Below are 17,733 nucleotides of genomic sequence, written 5' to 3' on the forward strand. Positions count from 1 at the left end.
TGCATTCATAGGCCTACCTCTACCTATATGACACCATATATGGGTAACGCTAGCCTATTCATGGTAATTTGTATGTGATTTGCTAATATTATATGTTTATTAAAGACATTATGTTTATTGTTAAAGTAACCATGTAACTAATCAGTACAAATATGTATACCTACAACCATGCCTGATTTACGTCACAAATTAACATACAGACATTTAATTGCACAGACAAACACTAAGATCCTGGTCCAAAGCTAATGTTATAGCATGTACCTCTTAAATTTATTTAGTTATTTATTGACTCTCCTACCATCAACTTCTCTTTCTGGCTTTAAAAGGTAATGACTTAGTTGTTTGGCATGCATTGTAGTTTAAATTTAGGACCCTTAGTACTTAGCATGAATTGAGCTTAGGCCTTATGTTAGAATTCTAACACTTAGCACAATTCACTGCTTGGGACTCAGGGCACATTTCTGTCCTACTCTACTTATGATTTTAACACTTATCCTGTAAATATTTTCATACTTAACTTATGCACTTGTAATATAAATACACTTTATAAAAACATTTTCCTTCCTTAATACTTAATATACTTATATAATTCTGATCGAATATCAAAACCAACCATTTATTCTTAGATTAAAGCAGCATAATACTTCGCGTGGGTCTTTTGTTGAGCTTCCACCAGCTCAACCAAATTCGTATTATACTTGTGGGAATAGAGGGTTAAGCATTCTAAACAAACGAACCGACGATGAGAATGTCTATGTGTATTGCAGTAAAAGTAGGTTTTTAGTAGTACTCATAGAAGAGCGGTCTCCATACCTAAATCTGGACAAACGCCCCATTCGCACACACAGGTCAATGAGAGTTTATTACGGATTATTGGAGCACTATGAGTTTTAAACATTTATCGCTTGGAAAACTTGAGCTCATATTTAGACATTTATTTCTTATATAAATCTATCATGGATCTTGATGCAATAAAGCAGGCTGTTTTGTAAATGTTAAAAATCAAAAGATTTCATTAACCAAAAGTTCCCGCAAATATAAGTATTAAATAAAACAACTATATAACATAACTTATTGACATCATAAAATACAAGGATGAACATAGAAATTAGTACAGAACATTTATCAATAAATTTATATGATTAAGAATAGCCAAATCGAGGGGGTATAAACACAAAAAAAATTAGATGCTTATCAATTAAGCTAAGGATTGGATAAACAAGTGGCTGTTAAGTTCTATGAATCTTTAAGCTGAAAAAGACATACACAAAAGTTAGGTATAAGGGAATCTTCACAAACAAAATTATCTAAACATGAAATCTAACTGATAGACAGGATCTAATTGTTTACTGTAGGATAGACTCGCTACTACAAATTAATTAAAGATTAAATATATCTGAAATATATAAGATAAAGGCAGTAAATAACACGATTTCCAGTAAAGCTTCAAAACTGATTGATATCCACTGGATTAGTGCAGGTTTAAAAAGCAATACTAAAAAAAATCATGTATAGAATCTTATTACAGACAATTTTCCACGAATATTAAAATTAAAATAATGAATTTTTGTTTTTGTTTGCCCGTCCCTTTGGCCCCTCGGGGTAACAAAACTGGTTTTAATCTTATGATTTTACATCTCAATATCCGCGGATAATAATCTATAATAAGATGTGATAAATTACTATTAATGAATGGAAATAGAAGCCGAACAAACATAAAGGCCAAGAAAGTTAAACAATATAAGTGCTTATTAATTTCTAAATGCACATTAAATATATCAAAAACTTATAGTATTACTTTCGACCATGAGAAAATTTCAATTGTTTAGCTTAAATACTAGCCAAAAAATTGCAGATAGACATAGTGATTTACAGAAGAAATTGTAAAGAAAGACTTATATGGTAGATGTGTTTAAATGGTAAATCTACAACAAATCCTACAAAACCTAAACATAAGTGGTTGTGTCCGTATGTACAGTAAGATTTCAAAAACAACTGAGAGATCCATAAAGCATAAACTTTGGCTAATAAAAAAAGTAGTTACACTACTGAAAATAAAGGGTATAGTCTCTTTCGTAACATCGCACCTTATGATGCGATTCTCCGTATTTTTCACAGTAGCTTTTCTCCTATTTCTAGCCCCTGCGGGGGGCTCTAAACCTGCGGGGCCAATTACCTAACCCTGTGGGGCAATCACCTAACTTAATATAACCTAACCTAACCTAAAATAACCTATAAAAAGCCATTTTAAAAATACGACGAATCGCCCCTTATGGGGCGATGTTACGAAAGGGACTATTCCCAAAATAAATTATTGGAAAGAAGATCTGTTAATAATATTATTTCAAGTTTAATATTAATTTCCTTTTGTAATATCAACTATCATAAAAATAATGTATATCTGTCTACCTGTAAAGGAATTAAGTAAACTTCCTTGTTTTTTTATGGGACTTTTAGAATTTAAAAAAAAAAACATTACAAAATAAAAATATTAGATGCAATAAAATGTAACTGGACAAAGTGTATCAAAGATCAGCCATGTGAAGTCATAAAAATGATTGATTATCCATCTTTTTTTTAGGGGTTTTCTTCCCACTTCTCATCTCATTTCCCTCATTTTTATGACGTCACACGGCTTATTTGTGAGACACTTTGTCTAGTTACAATAAAATTGATTTTTTCTATAAAACAAGAATGACAACATCCATAAGTAGCGAAGCTCTTGAATATTACATCCAGTCAATCTTTCCGCATAAAAACAAAGCCGTCTAACTTGATCATAAGCCGAGAAAATCACGTTTTATTCTAAACGTTGCTGACAGACGGACCAATAGACAGACATTTTAAATTATAGAGTAGCTTAACAACTAACACAACTTAATCGAACTTATTAATGCTGCGCTACTTATGTACATGATATAAAAGGCACTTAGGTTTGAGTGCTCTTAGCCCATTAATGACAATAGGGTCTTAAACGACGCACAAATTCAAACCTATACTATCACTCTATTTTTTTGTGCTGTCCTTTTTAAATGTTTGTAAATAACTGAATAGAGCTTCAAGTTTTGTCCTCTACATTGCTTGGGCTCTCACTTAATTCGATGACCAGATGAAATCATATTTTCATGGCAGAGGTGGAAAAAATAGGAAAAAATTTCCACACCAGGTCTAACTTTTTTCTATTAATGAATTAAAACATACTTATTTATAATTAATTATAGCATTTATTATATATTTTTAGTTTCTGCTAAGTTTTCTTTAATTTTAGTTAGTTTACATACTTTTTTTTGATACTTTGTTGTGCGTCGTATTCGACGCATTCGGACTAATCATTTTAGCCATTGCGTCCTTTTTGACCTCATAGGACTAATCATTTTAGAATTTTACTGTATAATCTCCTATAACCTGCTAGTTGCTTCGCCCCTAACCTCTAGGGTGGGTGGGGAATGTCAGAAAAATAGCACAAAACCATCCCAAGGTGTTTATAAAGCTTCCCTGATAAATAAAACCAATTCAGACCCGCAATTTCTGTAATCTTTGGCTTGAGACAAAAAACCTTACTACTTTTTAGTATGGAATACAATACAAGCAGCGGCTACGCCCCTAGAGGCATCTAGGGGCCCTTAGGTTGCGGGGGGAGTCAAATCCCCTCTTTCAATTACAATTTTTTAAAGAAAAAGTTTTTTTTTCAAATTTTGGTTTTTTTTTATTTTCTAGGGGTGATTTCTCTCGGGATGGTGGTGGTACCCTCCTTCAAAATAGCTATAAACCTTACCAGGACCTAGTAGAAGCTACCATGTAACGGAGCACCATATAGGTTCAGTGGTTAGCAAGGTCCTTTGGTACACACACAAAGACATACAATAACCTGTTACTTTATTTTAAGGATATAAAAATAGTAGCGCAGATAATCTACAACTAGGGTCTGTCTGTACGTCCACCTGTCTGTATTTCCATAATTGCATCCAAATAAATAATAGCTACCTTACAACTAGGGAATGTATGTATGTCTGTCTATATATCAAAATTACAGCCAATTAAAGACTGTAAATATGTTTATACTTCTCTAATTTTTATTGCAGCCTAGCTGTTAAGGGATTCATGAAAATAGCGCAGATAATTTACAATTATAGTCTGTCTGTATATACGTCCAACTGTATATACACAATTGCATCCAATTAATTAACAACTACACTACAACTAAGAAATGTATTTGTTAGGGATCTAAAGTAATAAGTCAATGACCGATAAATTGATGTACTTACTCAGGGCTATTATACCATAAAATCTTTCTGTAGATTACATTTAGTGGTTGAAACATTTGGACACTTAACTTAATAAACCAACCAATCAAAATACAAATACAATTCCCCAAAGTTGGCAAGACAACAAATAAGAAAAAGTTATTATAAAACTTTGGGGACTAACAGGGGCTGGGAGGGGGGGCGAGGGTTTGTCAAGTATTGGGTTGTTCAATATAATTGTCGACAAAATCATATTTCTTAGCTAAAGCATTGTAATAGAGTGAAAGGATATCTCTCTGTGTATCTGCTTAACTGATATGCTTCTTTTTTTACTTTGTAGCTTCTCATAGGTCCTGGGAAGGTTTATAACTATTTTTTGGGAGGTTACCTCCACCCTCCAAAGAGAAATCGTCCTTTAAAAAAACCAACACAAGAAAAAATAGAATAAACTACATGAAATAAATTCTTTTTAAATCTAAAATAAAAAAAAAAACATTGTTGTTGAATTCAATGACCTCTCCCCATCTCAAGTGCCCCTAAAGGCCTCTAGAGGCGTAGCCATTGGTACCAAATAATTATATTCTGAATTGTTTTATACAGACGAATGGACGTACAGACAGACACTGATTGTAGAGTATCTGTGTGATGTATCCTTATAATAAAGTAACAGGATATACATTCTACATGTGTCTGTGTGTACTAAGGGATCTCACTAACCACTGAACCGATATGGTTCTCCTTTACATGGTAGCTTCTCATAGAACCTGGTAAGGTTTATAATTATTTTGGGGGAGAGTATCACCACCCTCCAAAGAGAAATCGCCCCTTAAAAAAACCCCAAAGAGAAATCGCCAGCACAAAAAAAATAGAATTAACTTAATTTAATTAATTCTTTTTAAATCTAAAACAAAAATATTGTTGTTGAATTCAATGACCTCTCCCCATCTCAAGTGCCCCTAAAGGCCTCTAGGGGCGTAGCTACTAGTACCAAATAATTATATTCTGAATTGTTTTATACAGACGAATGGACGTACAGACAGACACTGATTGTAAAGTATCTGAGTTATGTACATCCTTAAAATAAAGTAACAGGATATACATTCTATATATATGTGTCTGTGTGTACAAAGGGATCTCACTAACCACTGAACCGATATTGTTCTCCTTTACATGGTAGCTTCTCATAGGACCTGGTAAGGTTTATAACTATTTTGGGGGAGAGTACCACAACCGCCCTAGGAGAAATCACCCCTAGAAAATAATAAACCACTCTCAAATTTTTTTATCAATTTTTCTCTAAAAACTGTAATTAAAAGAGGGTGTTTGACTCCCCCCCAACCCAAGGAACCCATAATGCCTCTAGGGGCGTAACCGCTGCTAGTATAGTGTTCCATACTATAAAGTAGTAAGGTTTTTGTCTGAAGCTAAAGATTATAGAAATTTCGGGTCTGAATTGGTTTTACTTATCAGGAAAGCTTTATAAATATCTTGGGATGGCTTTATGCTATTTTTCTGACATTCCCCACCCACCCTAGAGGTTAGGGGCGAAGCAACTAATAGATTATACAGTAAAAGCCTAAGATGATTAGTCCGATATGGTACATAATAGACGCATGGGGAAAATGATTAGTCCGAATGCGTCGGAAACGACGCAAAAAAAAAACTTCTTTGGTATGCCACAAATCAAAAAATCTAAAAATACAAATGTCTTACAATCCCTTAAGGAAGCTGTGTTTAAAATTTGAAGCGATTCTGACGACAGGGGGGAAGTTCGGCACTAATGGGTTAGCAGATAAGATTTAAGCAAACAAAACTAAAACTCATTCCTCAGGAATCTAAAGGGATAAGACAATGGACGATAAATTTGTGTGCATCCCATTCCCCAATGATTATACACAAAATATTACAATTAGTAGTTTTGACACTCAACTTAATGAAACATCAAATCAAAATTCATTTAAAGTACCAGAGTTATTTTAGCCAAATAAAAAGAAAACATATTTATAAAAGTTTAAATACCAGTGTAATTTACAGTCCAATGTCCCCTCCCTCCCTATCTGCTTTATCTTCCTTTTATTAGCGAAGCTACTTTAAAACTTGAGAATGTCTGTCCGTCAGTGAATTACAGATAAACAAACCGTATTTAGAGTTGAATGTTTTTCTTTCTTTAAAAAATAAATATAACATCATTATCAATTTTAAAACGTTTTGAGCAAAAAACTGCTGATTTGCTAACCGAAAAATCAGGCTATGCTTCTAAAAAAGGTTCCTTATTGTAGGTGATTGGTTTCAGGCTATTTTCAGACAATATCTTTTTAGTAAAAATGTTTTACCTTTGTTTCGTCGATTTCTTGAAGTTTTGCAAGCAGTTCAACCTAAGTAATTTATTCTTTGAAATTGTAATGCTGTAAGTCTGTGTATGTTTTTGGCTGTCTGTCTTTTAGTGTGCTTTGACTCGGGGATTTAAAGGGATAAGACAATGGCCGACTAATTGATGTACATCCGCAATGTTAATACACAAAGTTACCCCTCATGTAGATTAAGATTAGTGGTTCAAACGTTTGAACACATAACTTAATAAACCAATCAATCAAATTTCAGTAAAGTTGTTTAGCCAACGAATAGGAACGTTATTATAAAATTATTCTAATAAACAGACCATTGCCCACTCTCTTTCACTAGCTCTGACTAGAAGGTTGGGTAATTCTCTATCTCCCGAAATAAATTTTGGAATACTTTTGTGATTTTTTTTTTTTGGGGGGGGGGTTGCTGGCACCCTCCTTCAAAATAGTTATAAAGATTCCTTGGACCTACGGGAAGCTTTACTGTAAAGAGAAACATGTCGGTTCAGCGGTTAGCAAGATCTTAAGCAACTCACACACACAAAGAAAACTGTTATTTCCTTAAAATAGATTTCACTTACTTTCTTAGAACGATCAAATCTAGGTTCACTCTTCTCAATGATTTCTTCATCAATATTATCATCATCTTGTGCAGAATCATCATGTGAAGGACTTGGTGGGGTGGGTTGTCTTGCCTGGGTCGGGAGCCATAGATTCACTTTCTCCTAATAATCAGGGATATAGGTATTGGGCAATGGATCTAAAATTCATATCTTGACTGTCTAGGACTTTGGGGACTAGAACAGATGTAACTTTTCTTATTTGCCTAATTTTGAAGACTTCGGATACAAGCGCAAATTGCCGCAAAATGTTTGCTCATCTAGCAAAAGAAGCTTACTAAATGGAACATAAGAAAATATTGTAATATAAATTATTGACAAGAAAGATTTTGTTTAACTCTTGTTTTCTTAAAAACTTTAGAAGCAAATTTTTTTTTTGCTTGTATGGTGGGGTGGGTGAAAGATTTTTTCGTCCCTTTTCCAATCCTTATCTACCTCCGTCCTATTTTTTGTAATATAAACCTGGTGGAGTGTAGTGCAATTTAATGTCATGCCAAATCATGACTAACAAAAAATAGAAATAAATTATTCTTATTAATCATGATCTAGGGATTTAACGAGGATATTGAACAAAATGGAGTCACTATTTTACCTGGGCAGACATGGAATGGTTGTTGCCATCACTCAGAATAGATTCTGCTCTGCCAGAACCTTTCCTGGATCCAGAGGAGATCTCCTACAAAATATTTCATTCAGTCTGAAATAATTGGAGAGGGGGGGAGAGGGGAAGTTGCAACTGCAAGCATCTGACATAATATCAACGCCTTATTTGAAACAATGAAAGCTTAAATGTGAAGTTTTTGGCATGCCGTTATATGCTTTCCCTATTGAGTGGCCAGTCGAGCACTGATTAACCCCCCCCCCCCCTTATTTATTTAATAAATTGAAAAAAAGGATTAAAATTTTTTTCCTATGCCTCATCCCTGCAGGGGTCATGCCTGCAGTGCCCTAACCTTTAGGGGCAAACTTCTTATTTCAATTTATTTTTTAAATTAGAAACCCAAAATCATTTCTAAAAGGGTACACTTTTTGTGTGATTTTGTATGAAGATGAAATTGTGATTGTACTAACCTTTTGTCTGATGACTCCAAAATCCTCAAAATATTTTCTAAAATATTGAATTACATAAGTGAACTTTTACAAACATGTTCTATTAGCGCAGCTAGTGTATGGCTAGAAAATTCGGTAAATCTGTCCCAATATAAACAAAAGACAATATCATACTGTAAACAATATAATTGACAATATTGACAATAATATTGACAATATCTGCCAAAATTAAGCAAATAATTTATCATACAAATATTGGCGAGCTTTAAAGACTTTACCATTGAGATTTATTAGGAATAAAGTAATCTTTTTCCAGTATGGCTCCGAATTCGATTCTTATCATCTGAACAATAGCCAGTTCTAAGCCATATAGAAAATTTATTTATCGAATTTATTAAGGGGGTTTTCTCACTGAACTAAAAATCTTACTTCTTTGAGGTGAAAGAGGATGGTTTTTCATTGTCATCTAGTTCATCCCTATTTTCATCCCCATTAACTCCTCCATTCTTATAGACATCTTCAACAGTTTCAGTGGGTTTAGAGTCATCAATTGCATCATCTATAAAACATGAGAATTTTATTTTTTTAGATACCCCTGTAAGTATTGAAAATTGGCCGTTTTTATGTTGTAAAAGCTATCCTAAATATAGGTATTATATTGTATCTATAAGTTTTATAACTTTACTATTATATTGGTTGCCTTAAAAAAAAAAACTTTGGATACTTTTATAAATTCTGTTTGTTTGTTTTAAACAATTTAAGCAGTTTCCAAACCATTATACTCAAAATTTTAATCTAAAGTAGGGGTAATTTCAGTTATCATAATTGAATGTTTAAATCTATTTATCGACCATTGTCTTATCCCTTAATATCCCTGACAGCAATAATGTTTACCTCCATTTTCCTCGAGAGCTTTTTCAGCTTCCTCCTTGATTTGTTTATTAACACCTTCAATAACTGTATCAACAGTTTTGTGGTCTTCATTGAAGAAATCATCGTCGCTCCCCTCGTCCAAGGTGTCCTCATCCCTTAAATAAAAAATTCAGTGCTTGTCTTAAGATGTGTATAGAGCACAGAACCCCAATCCTTATTTTAAGGGGGACATTTTTCCCATGCCTAACTCCTGAGGGGATGCCCATACATTTTACCTTCAGTGCTAGGCCCTATAAGCTTCTATTAATGGTAGACGGACTAAAAGTTTTAGTGAAGGAAAAAAACTGCTCTTTAAATCACTTGGTCCGTCAGTGTGTCTGTAATTCTCTAGATGGTGAATTTGTTTTCACAGATGCTATTTAATGTAAACAACTGAACAAATTCCGCTACCGCTTCACTAAAACATAATTTATTCGTTATCTGTTTAATATTTAGCAGAAGGTTTTTATCAGTTATCAAAAATTTTATCTATTTCTCTACCTGATGCCAAGACTTTCATCATCATCATAATTTTCCTTTCCATTAACATCATTATTCTCCATACCACTTGCCCTGCCATTAACATCAGTGTTATTCTCAGTAGCATTTTCCTTGGCATTAACATCCTCGGTAGCACTATTTTCAACTTCCTTGGCAGATGATTGTAACGGGACCTGATCTTCTGGTTTTATCTCTGTTAAGTATTAGTTTTCAAAATAACAACTTAGTTTTCAAATAACAACAACTTACGTAAGAATCGTAGCACTAATAAATATTATAGATGGACAAACGAACAAAGCAGCTGTTCAGTAAATTGGTAACTTTTACGTTCATAAAAAAAATATTAGGAGTCTTGTAAAGCACCGAAGGAAATCATATTTGTCCTGTTGTGTTACTTGCGGATTGATGGACAGACAAATTGAATTTTAGAGTAGCTGCGCTAACAACAAGCACAATTTTGTAGAGAATAGTAAACTGTAACTCAGTAATAAAAAATTAAATAAAGCTTTGTTTAAAACAAAATTAGTCACGTAATAGCTTCGTCCATTTCAAAATCGTTTAATAGTAAATAAAAACTTTTTAGTTAGGAATAAACTGATAAAAAAAATAAATATAGATAATTTATTGAGTATTGAGAAACTTGCCTGGCTTTATAAAATCTTCAACAGTTTCTGTGACACTTGGTGAGTTATTTCGTGAGGTCTAAAATAGATTTAAACATTCTTTAGTGAAGAATTTAAATGTATAACTATCTACTTTAGTGGTTTTTATGAATAAACTTAAAACCGTAGCTTAATGACTCAAATTTAGACCTACTCCCCCCCCCCCCTCAATTTATATCTCTATGTAAACCTTAGCCATGGGGGAAGTTTTCACTCATTCCCCCACCCCCCATCAGAGACTAGGGTTGGGGCCAGTATACAACCCCCTTGTTTGTACATAAGGATCTCCCTAACCACTGGAAAAATGTGGTTCTCCTTTGCAGTGAAGATAAAAATGAACCCTAAATAATTTTTTCTCCTTTAGACTGAAATCATCTCTTATCCCAAGCTAAAAGTTATTTTATCAATTGTAAATGTTAAAATAATTTAACCTTAAGACAGTTGACATTTGACCAGTCTATACAGGAAAACTAAATTAGTTTCTAGTTATTTTTATTTCAAGGGTGAAATTCTTAATGTCAATGTCCTACTTAAATTCAATCTTATCCGGTATTTAGGGAAGGGCAGAAAAATTGCCTAGAATAATCCTAAAACTTTAATTTAGTGGTTAGTAAGAACTTTTAAATATCAAATAAATGAAATAAATAAAACTTTATTCCGAGTTCCAAAGAAAGAAAGTCGCTACACTACAAGTGTTAATGTGTGATTGTCTTCTTGTTTGATTTTATTGATATTGCATACCAATAGAGTAGCACAGCTACTCTGTAAGTAGAAATATCTGTACTGTTACATTTACATATTTAGATACATTATGTTTGTAAGCCTTATGTAACATTTAATATATATATATACTAGCGGCTTCGCCCCTAGAGGCTTAGATGGTGGGTAAGTCGATCTGGGCCTATGAAAGGCTAAATTAAAGCAAGATTCTTCGGTACAAACAGACAGGCAGACAGACAAACTCACAGACACCCTGTTACTTCATTTTTATAAGGATATCTATAATACAAAGTAGAATTATGTCTGTCCGTCCGTCCGTCTGAAGCTTAAGATCTCGGTAACCACTGAATCGATTGGATTCTACTCTTCAGGGTATACACCTATTGGTCCTCTGGTGGTTTTAAGCTTTTTTCTTGGGGGGTGGCAAACCCCCACAAAAATAAAAATTCCCCCCCCCAAAAAAAAAAAAAAATCTGTATTTTTTTCTAATTTCAATGTTTTTTATGTTTTTATATAATTTTATATATTTTTATAATTTTTTATATCTTTTTATATTTTTTTATACTTTTTTGTATTTTTTATATTTTTTTATTTTTTTCTTCTTTTTAAATTTCTTTTCTTCTTTTAAACTTTGTTTTATCAAATTCAAAAAGATTGTGAAACCTTCCTCCTACTATAGGGGCGAATCCCAAAAAAGGCTAATGGCAAAGAAATTTTTAAAAACATTAAAAAAGAGAAAAAGTTGAAAGGTTTTTTAAAATATAAATTAATATAAATAAATATAAAAAGTTATAACAAGTTATAAAGAGTTATAAAATGTTATCAAAGAGTTAGAAAAAGTTATAAAATACAGAAAATAAATAAAAAAAAATTTTTAAAAATGTAAAAAAAAATTTTTAATTCTCCCCTGAACCTTAATGGAAAAAGCCGCTAGAGGCTAGGGGCGAAACCGCTAGTATTAAATATTACATTATGTTTACAAATAAAATAATTTATACCTTTTCTGAAATGACCGAAAACGCTGAAGAATGATGATCTTTCTTAATTTTGAATCTGTTTAGCTTGACATCTAATCTCTCCATCACATCATCAACAGCCTAAATAATATCAAATTAATATTCCAGTTGGCATTTTTGAGCACAGACCCCCCCCCCCCCCCCCTCCTTATTTTAAAATTTATTTTAAATTAGGAGGGGAGAGGTAGTTTTTTCTTTGTTTGTTTATTAATGTCGGACATGTTAGATTATGTTATATTGGGTACTGGTTAACTCCACAAAATTTGTCCCCCCTACCCCCCCCCCCCCCTCCCGGAGAAGTCAGTCATAGGAAAAATTATCATAAAAATAATGTGGGAGGTTTAAGTGCTTGAGAGAGAGAGAGAAAAGAGAGATTATAAAACTTTAGGCACCAGTATAATTTACAGTCCCATGTCCCCTCCCTTCCAGCCAGTTACCTGATGTAGATTGCCAGTGGAAGACGACGTTTTCATGTGAGGCCTGGGGATCCGACTGTAGATATTCAACCTGAAATTAAGAACATAATTAGGTTCATAAGTCAGAGAGGGGACAGTGGACTGTTACTGTTACATAAATCCTCCAAGTTTTATAATAACGTTTTCTTATCCGTTTGCTTAACAACCTATGGGACTTTTGGATGTTCGATTCTTTTAGTTGAGTGTCCAAAGTTTCCACCACTTACTGTAATCTACAGTTCCTTGTTATAAGTAGCGTAAAAATATAGAGCAACAATGTATAAGTTTTCAGATAACTTTACCGTTTAGTATATAGATAACTAGCGGCTGCGCCCCAAGCATTCTAAGGGGTAAAGAAAAGGGGTAGTACAATAGTCTAAAACTATCCCGGGACTCAAGTGAAGTTTTTCTTAAAGGGAAAACTCATTCCCATATAAACGTTCCCTTAAATAGTGGATGTAAATATTCATTTATTTCCCGGGTATGATCATTTATATCCCGGGTATCATTTTTAGAAGATTTTTAATTTTTTTTGGAAGATTTTAGAATTTTTATTAATTACTAAAAGAAAGAAAAATTATACCAGAGAAATAAATGAAATTGAAAAACCAAAATTAAACCTCATTTTAGCATAAAAATGATTTTTTGTTTAAATGAGAATGATATTCCTGTCCAGTTTTTTGTTTAGGAATGAATATTTCTTACCCTCGTGAAAAAATGATGACCTATCGGTCCATCATTTATTCCCTCGGGTAAGAAATATTCATTTCTAAACAAAAAACTGGACAGGAATACCCCATTCCGTTCAGTAGTTTTTGAAATCTTAAGATTCAGTAAAAAAAATTTATAAGACTAGGACTAGAGACTATGTCCCTAGCATCTAAGGGCTCTGCATTAGAAATGAGTGAGAAAGGCTAAAAAATAGCAAAAAAACATGCCAATACTTAAATGTAAAAATAAGATAGTCTAAAACCATCACAGAACCAACAAAAAAGAGAATCCTTTCGGTTCAGTAGTTATTGAGCAGTGCTACAAAAAGACTTTCTGTTTTGGTTTTCATTTTATTTTTTAACTTTCTTCTTTTTCTAACTATATCAGAGTAAGACTGTATAATTTGCTTATATAATATTAAATAACTAAATAGAATTTGTAGTAATTCTTTTGGCCGTAATTAACCTTTTCCAATTTCTTCTAACATTGTTAAAAGTTTGATTGTTTCAGAAGGGATCTAATTTCAGTTTTTCAAAGCGAGTATCATTAATTTTTGTTTATAAATACAAATATATTAGGAAAATGATTTGAATAAAATCTAAATTGAATAAAAATCTTGTTTAATAAATTAATTACGCAAGGGATAAAATTTTTAATGGAGGTTTTAATTCAATATCTTTTTTGAAGGGGAAGGTGGATATTATTTAGAAGATTTATAATTTTTTGTAGAGTCAAGTCAATACTAGGAAATTGTTCGTTTTTTATAAGAAAATAAAGTATCATTTTGGGGATAATTTAGCTTCTCTACTAAACACCATTAAACACAAAGTCCATTCTGAAATTTTCTGACCTGTTGATTTGTTTTTCTTTATCTCTCAACATGGTCTCCAATTGGTTGATTTTCTCTTCAGATGCCTAGGATAACATTTAGATAAATATCAGGGATCTAAAGGGATAAGACAATGGCCAATAAGTTGATGTAACAACCAATTGTTGATACACAAAATTACTCCTCTGTAGACTAAAATAAGTGATGAACACGCTTAAACACTCAACTTAATGAATCAACCAATTAAAATTCAGTATTGTCCCCAAAGCAAACGAATAAGAAAACGTTATTATAAAACTTTGAGGACTTATGCAATAGTAAAAGCCCATTGTCCCCTCTCTCTCTCTCTCTCTGTCAACATAGGCAACTAATAAGAAAACTTCATTATAAAACTTTGCGTACTAGTGTAATAAACAGCCCATTGTCCCCTCCCTCTATGATAATTACAATAGTAGTGCAGCTACTCCTATAAAAATAAGAAAACAGTATTAGTTAGATAGACAATATATCAGGAAGGGAGAGGACATTGGGCTGTTTAGTACACTAGTCCCCAAAGTTTAATAGTAACGTTTTGTAATTTGTTTGAATACCAACTTTAAGAAATTAAAATGAATTTTAATTTGATGGTTTATAAGTTGAGTGTCAAACATTTCAACCGCTAAGTGTAATAAACTCTCTCTCTCTCTCTCTCTCTCTCTCTCTCTCTCTCTCTCTATCTATCTATCTATCTATCTATCTATCTCTAACTCTCTCTCTCTTCGGCATGTTTATCATCTTTATTCTATTCATTTAAACAGGATAAAAATTGAATCATTAGATGAAGGTCAGAAAATAGCCTTATACCACCAAAAGACATTTGTTAATCTTCCCCAGAAGAATCATTCGGACCAGCATCTTCCCATTTTTTTAGCATCAAACAAAAAAACCTTACTACTTTCTTCCAGGCTGAATATTGGGCATGAAAATTGATTCTAATATCTTTTACCTTCAATTTTCTAAGAAGATCTTGTCTCCTCCGTTCCTCTAGTTGAATCTGTTGGCGATGACTTTTCTCAAGTAATACTTGCCTAAAATATAAAGATAGTTTTTTTATATAAAAGAAAACAAGATTGACAACATTAATACAAGCATAACTCAGCAAATCAGAAAAATTTAAATTGTTTTATACTGACTTTTGGTAATAGTTATAGAGTTCTTCCTTTTGAACAATTACAAACAATTATGATAGAACGTGTCCTAACTCTTGTGATGCAACAAAAAAAAGAAGAAAATTGCCATTATGAACAAAAATAGTAGGATCTTTAATTTGACACCTTACTTTTTGAATTCTGTTGAGTAATTATTGAAAAAATCTATTTTGTTGAACCCCGTTGAATCGAAACTTTGGAAAGTCGCTCAATGTGACGTCATATAAAATGAGGGATTATCCATCTCTCTTTTAGGGGTTTACTTTCCCACCCCTCCTCTCCTGATCCCTTATTTTTATGATAAATTCACTGAGTGAAAAAGTCTTTGATACTTCCCAGCTATTTATTGAAATATATTTCGGTGGACATTGCACCCTCATCAGTCTTGAGTTTAGTTGGTGACGTCAGAATTGTTTTGAGCGACTTTCAGCGTCTTCAAAACTTCAGAACATTTGGAGCTCGTCACGAATGGGTTAAAATAAAATCACAAAAGTTAGGACACATTCTTTATATCATGCTAGATAATTTTTGTAAGGTACACATTTTCCAGTTTGGACCTAAATCGGATTCTATTCAGCTAGATTAAAACCGGTTCTAAGCCTTGCTGAAACAACTTTCCCAAAGTTAAGTTTACCTGTATCTAATGTCATTAATTTGTTGTTCTCTCTCATGTAGCATATGTTGGTGTTGTTGTAGCTGGAGGCTGAGGTTCAGGCCCTCATCATACTTTTTCTCCTATTATTCAGAAGTATTATACAATATATACATATATATCTATATGTTATACTTAAAGGCTTTAAGTTCCAGAGAGAGAGAGGGGACAATGGGCTGTTTTTACATTAACGTTTTTTATTCTTTGGCTTAACAACTTTGGGGACTTTTAATGGATTTTTATTGGTTGGTTTATTAAGTTGAGTGTTCAAATGTTTCAACACCTAATTGTAGTCTACAGCACCTATAGCTGTTTAGAATTAATAAGGCATGGCCAACAAGCGAAATAAATCTAAAGTAATAGTTGGGGGGCAGATAAAAATGTCGTCAATTCTACAATATGTTGCCCCTAACGACATCTGAAAATCATGTATAGGTTTCGTGTTGTTTTTTTTGCATTTGAATTAGTAGTTGGTATTAGCTGGCTGTTAAAAGAACCCTGCAAGAAATACACCGATCTAACTGCTAAAAGACTGCCACAAGTAGATCCAATACCCCAAATTTAAAGCCTTCAGCTTTGATAACAAAAAAGTTGTGGGCATTTTAAAATGACATTTTGTGTACAAAGGAAATTTTTAAAGAAGTTCTATGCTAGCAGTCATGCACAGTTTGACTTTCAGATAAAGATCGTACAATCAAAGGATATGTTGTCTGTAGGACGTTGGACACTTCACTAACAATATTTAGCCCAGAGATTCACCAAATATTCTGTTTCCTAGAGGTTAACCAGGTTGTACTTAACTAGTAGCTACACCCTAGAGGCCTCTAGGGGCACGTTTTCTTTTCAATCTATGTTAAGATCAACTGTTTACCAAAAACTATTCTTTCGGCCGCTAGATGAGGTTAGTTATATTTTTTTTGCAATTTCTCTTGAGGGGGGGGGGTATTGGTACCCCCTCGATCCCCTCTATATTAGTTATAAACCTTCCCAAGGCCTGCATTGTAAGCAGTTAGTGAGATCCTTTGATACAGACAAACAGACACAGATCCTGCTAAATTTGAATTGAAGGATTGTGTAATGATGTCAATGCAAACAATTTTCAATGAAATAAATACCTTGTTTATTCTATTCAAAGCACTGTTTCTATCTTTCATTCTAGTTTTAGATTTTTTTATAACAAAATGTCTTTATATACAAACCGACAGTTTCCCTCTAAGTGCCTAGTCGAGCACAGAACCCCCCCCCCCCCCACATGTTTGAAATATATTTAAAATATTAAATTTGGGTAGTTTTTCGTATTTTTGTTCTACCTTAGCCTTAGGTTAGGTTAGGTTTTTTAGGGTACAGGGTTAGGTCATCGCAGGTATAGCCACCATTTGATGAAGGCCCTCCCCAGGAGTAAGCATAATAGAAAATACTACCCCCCTCCAAAAAAATACTAAAATTTTCATATTTAAAAAAAAATATTTTTTCTCTTCTTCACTTGTAGGCGTCGATCATCGATGATATTTCTTGTTATAATCAAACTATAAAAACATTTGATCTTATAGTTTTGGTAGATTTTTTTCCGTATAATATTTGTTATAGAAATTCCTGTTGATTTGCCTGTCCTTTTCTTTGACACTAACCATCAACTGACGATTCATATCTTGAACCTAGACAAATAAAAATGCATTAACAAGGATGATAACATCCATTAAAGCGAAGCTCTAAAATTAGTATAATGTAAAGTTGTTGCAAAATTACTTAAATACAGGATATCGTTATATTTAAATTTTGAGGCTTTAATTTTGATATATCATACAAAATGTTGTTTAAAAATGAAAAAAAAA

At 32.8% G+C, this 17,733-nt stretch overlaps 2 protein-coding genes across 2 annotated transcripts in view; one reads left to right on the forward strand and one right to left on the reverse strand.

Annotated features, from left to right (window-relative positions):
* Nucleotides 1-17,733, forward strand: part of RpS20 (ribosomal protein S20) — a 186,072-nt gene that overhangs the window by 118,524 nt on the left and 49,815 nt on the right. The gene's annotated exons all lie outside the window — the stretch shown is intronic.
* LOC145335143 (uncharacterized) overlaps nt 1-17,733 on the reverse strand; it is a 68,122-nt gene that overhangs the window by 19,271 nt on the left and 31,118 nt on the right. The window contains exons 10-24 of the mRNA XM_080180875.1: nt 17,495-17,556; nt 17,017-17,056; nt 15,884-15,984; nt 15,048-15,129; nt 14,084-14,148; nt 12,505-12,574; nt 12,050-12,148; nt 10,314-10,371; nt 9,670-9,862; nt 9,151-9,284; nt 8,686-8,815; nt 8,278-8,314; nt 7,799-7,882; nt 7,168-7,311; nt 6,578-6,619 (exon numbers count right to left, since the gene is read on the reverse strand). Coding sequence (XP_080037001.1) covers nt 6,578-6,619; nt 7,168-7,311; nt 7,799-7,882; nt 8,278-8,314; nt 8,686-8,815; nt 9,151-9,284; nt 9,670-9,862; nt 10,314-10,371; nt 12,050-12,148; nt 12,505-12,574; nt 14,084-14,148; nt 15,048-15,129; nt 15,884-15,984; nt 17,017-17,056; nt 17,495-17,556 — 1,341 coding nt within the window. The remainder of the gene's footprint in view (nt 1-6,577; nt 6,620-7,167; nt 7,312-7,798; nt 7,883-8,277; nt 8,315-8,685; nt 8,816-9,150; nt 9,285-9,669; nt 9,863-10,313; nt 10,372-12,049; nt 12,149-12,504; nt 12,575-14,083; nt 14,149-15,047; nt 15,130-15,883; nt 15,985-17,016; nt 17,057-17,494; nt 17,557-17,733) is intronic.

Source organism: Acartia tonsa, chromosome 13 (genome assembly GCF_053477335.1).
Source record: "Acartia tonsa isolate MP-2025a chromosome 13, ASM5347733v1, whole genome shotgun sequence".
Taxonomy (NCBI): domain Eukaryota; kingdom Metazoa; phylum Arthropoda; class Copepoda; order Calanoida; family Acartiidae; genus Acartia; species Acartia tonsa.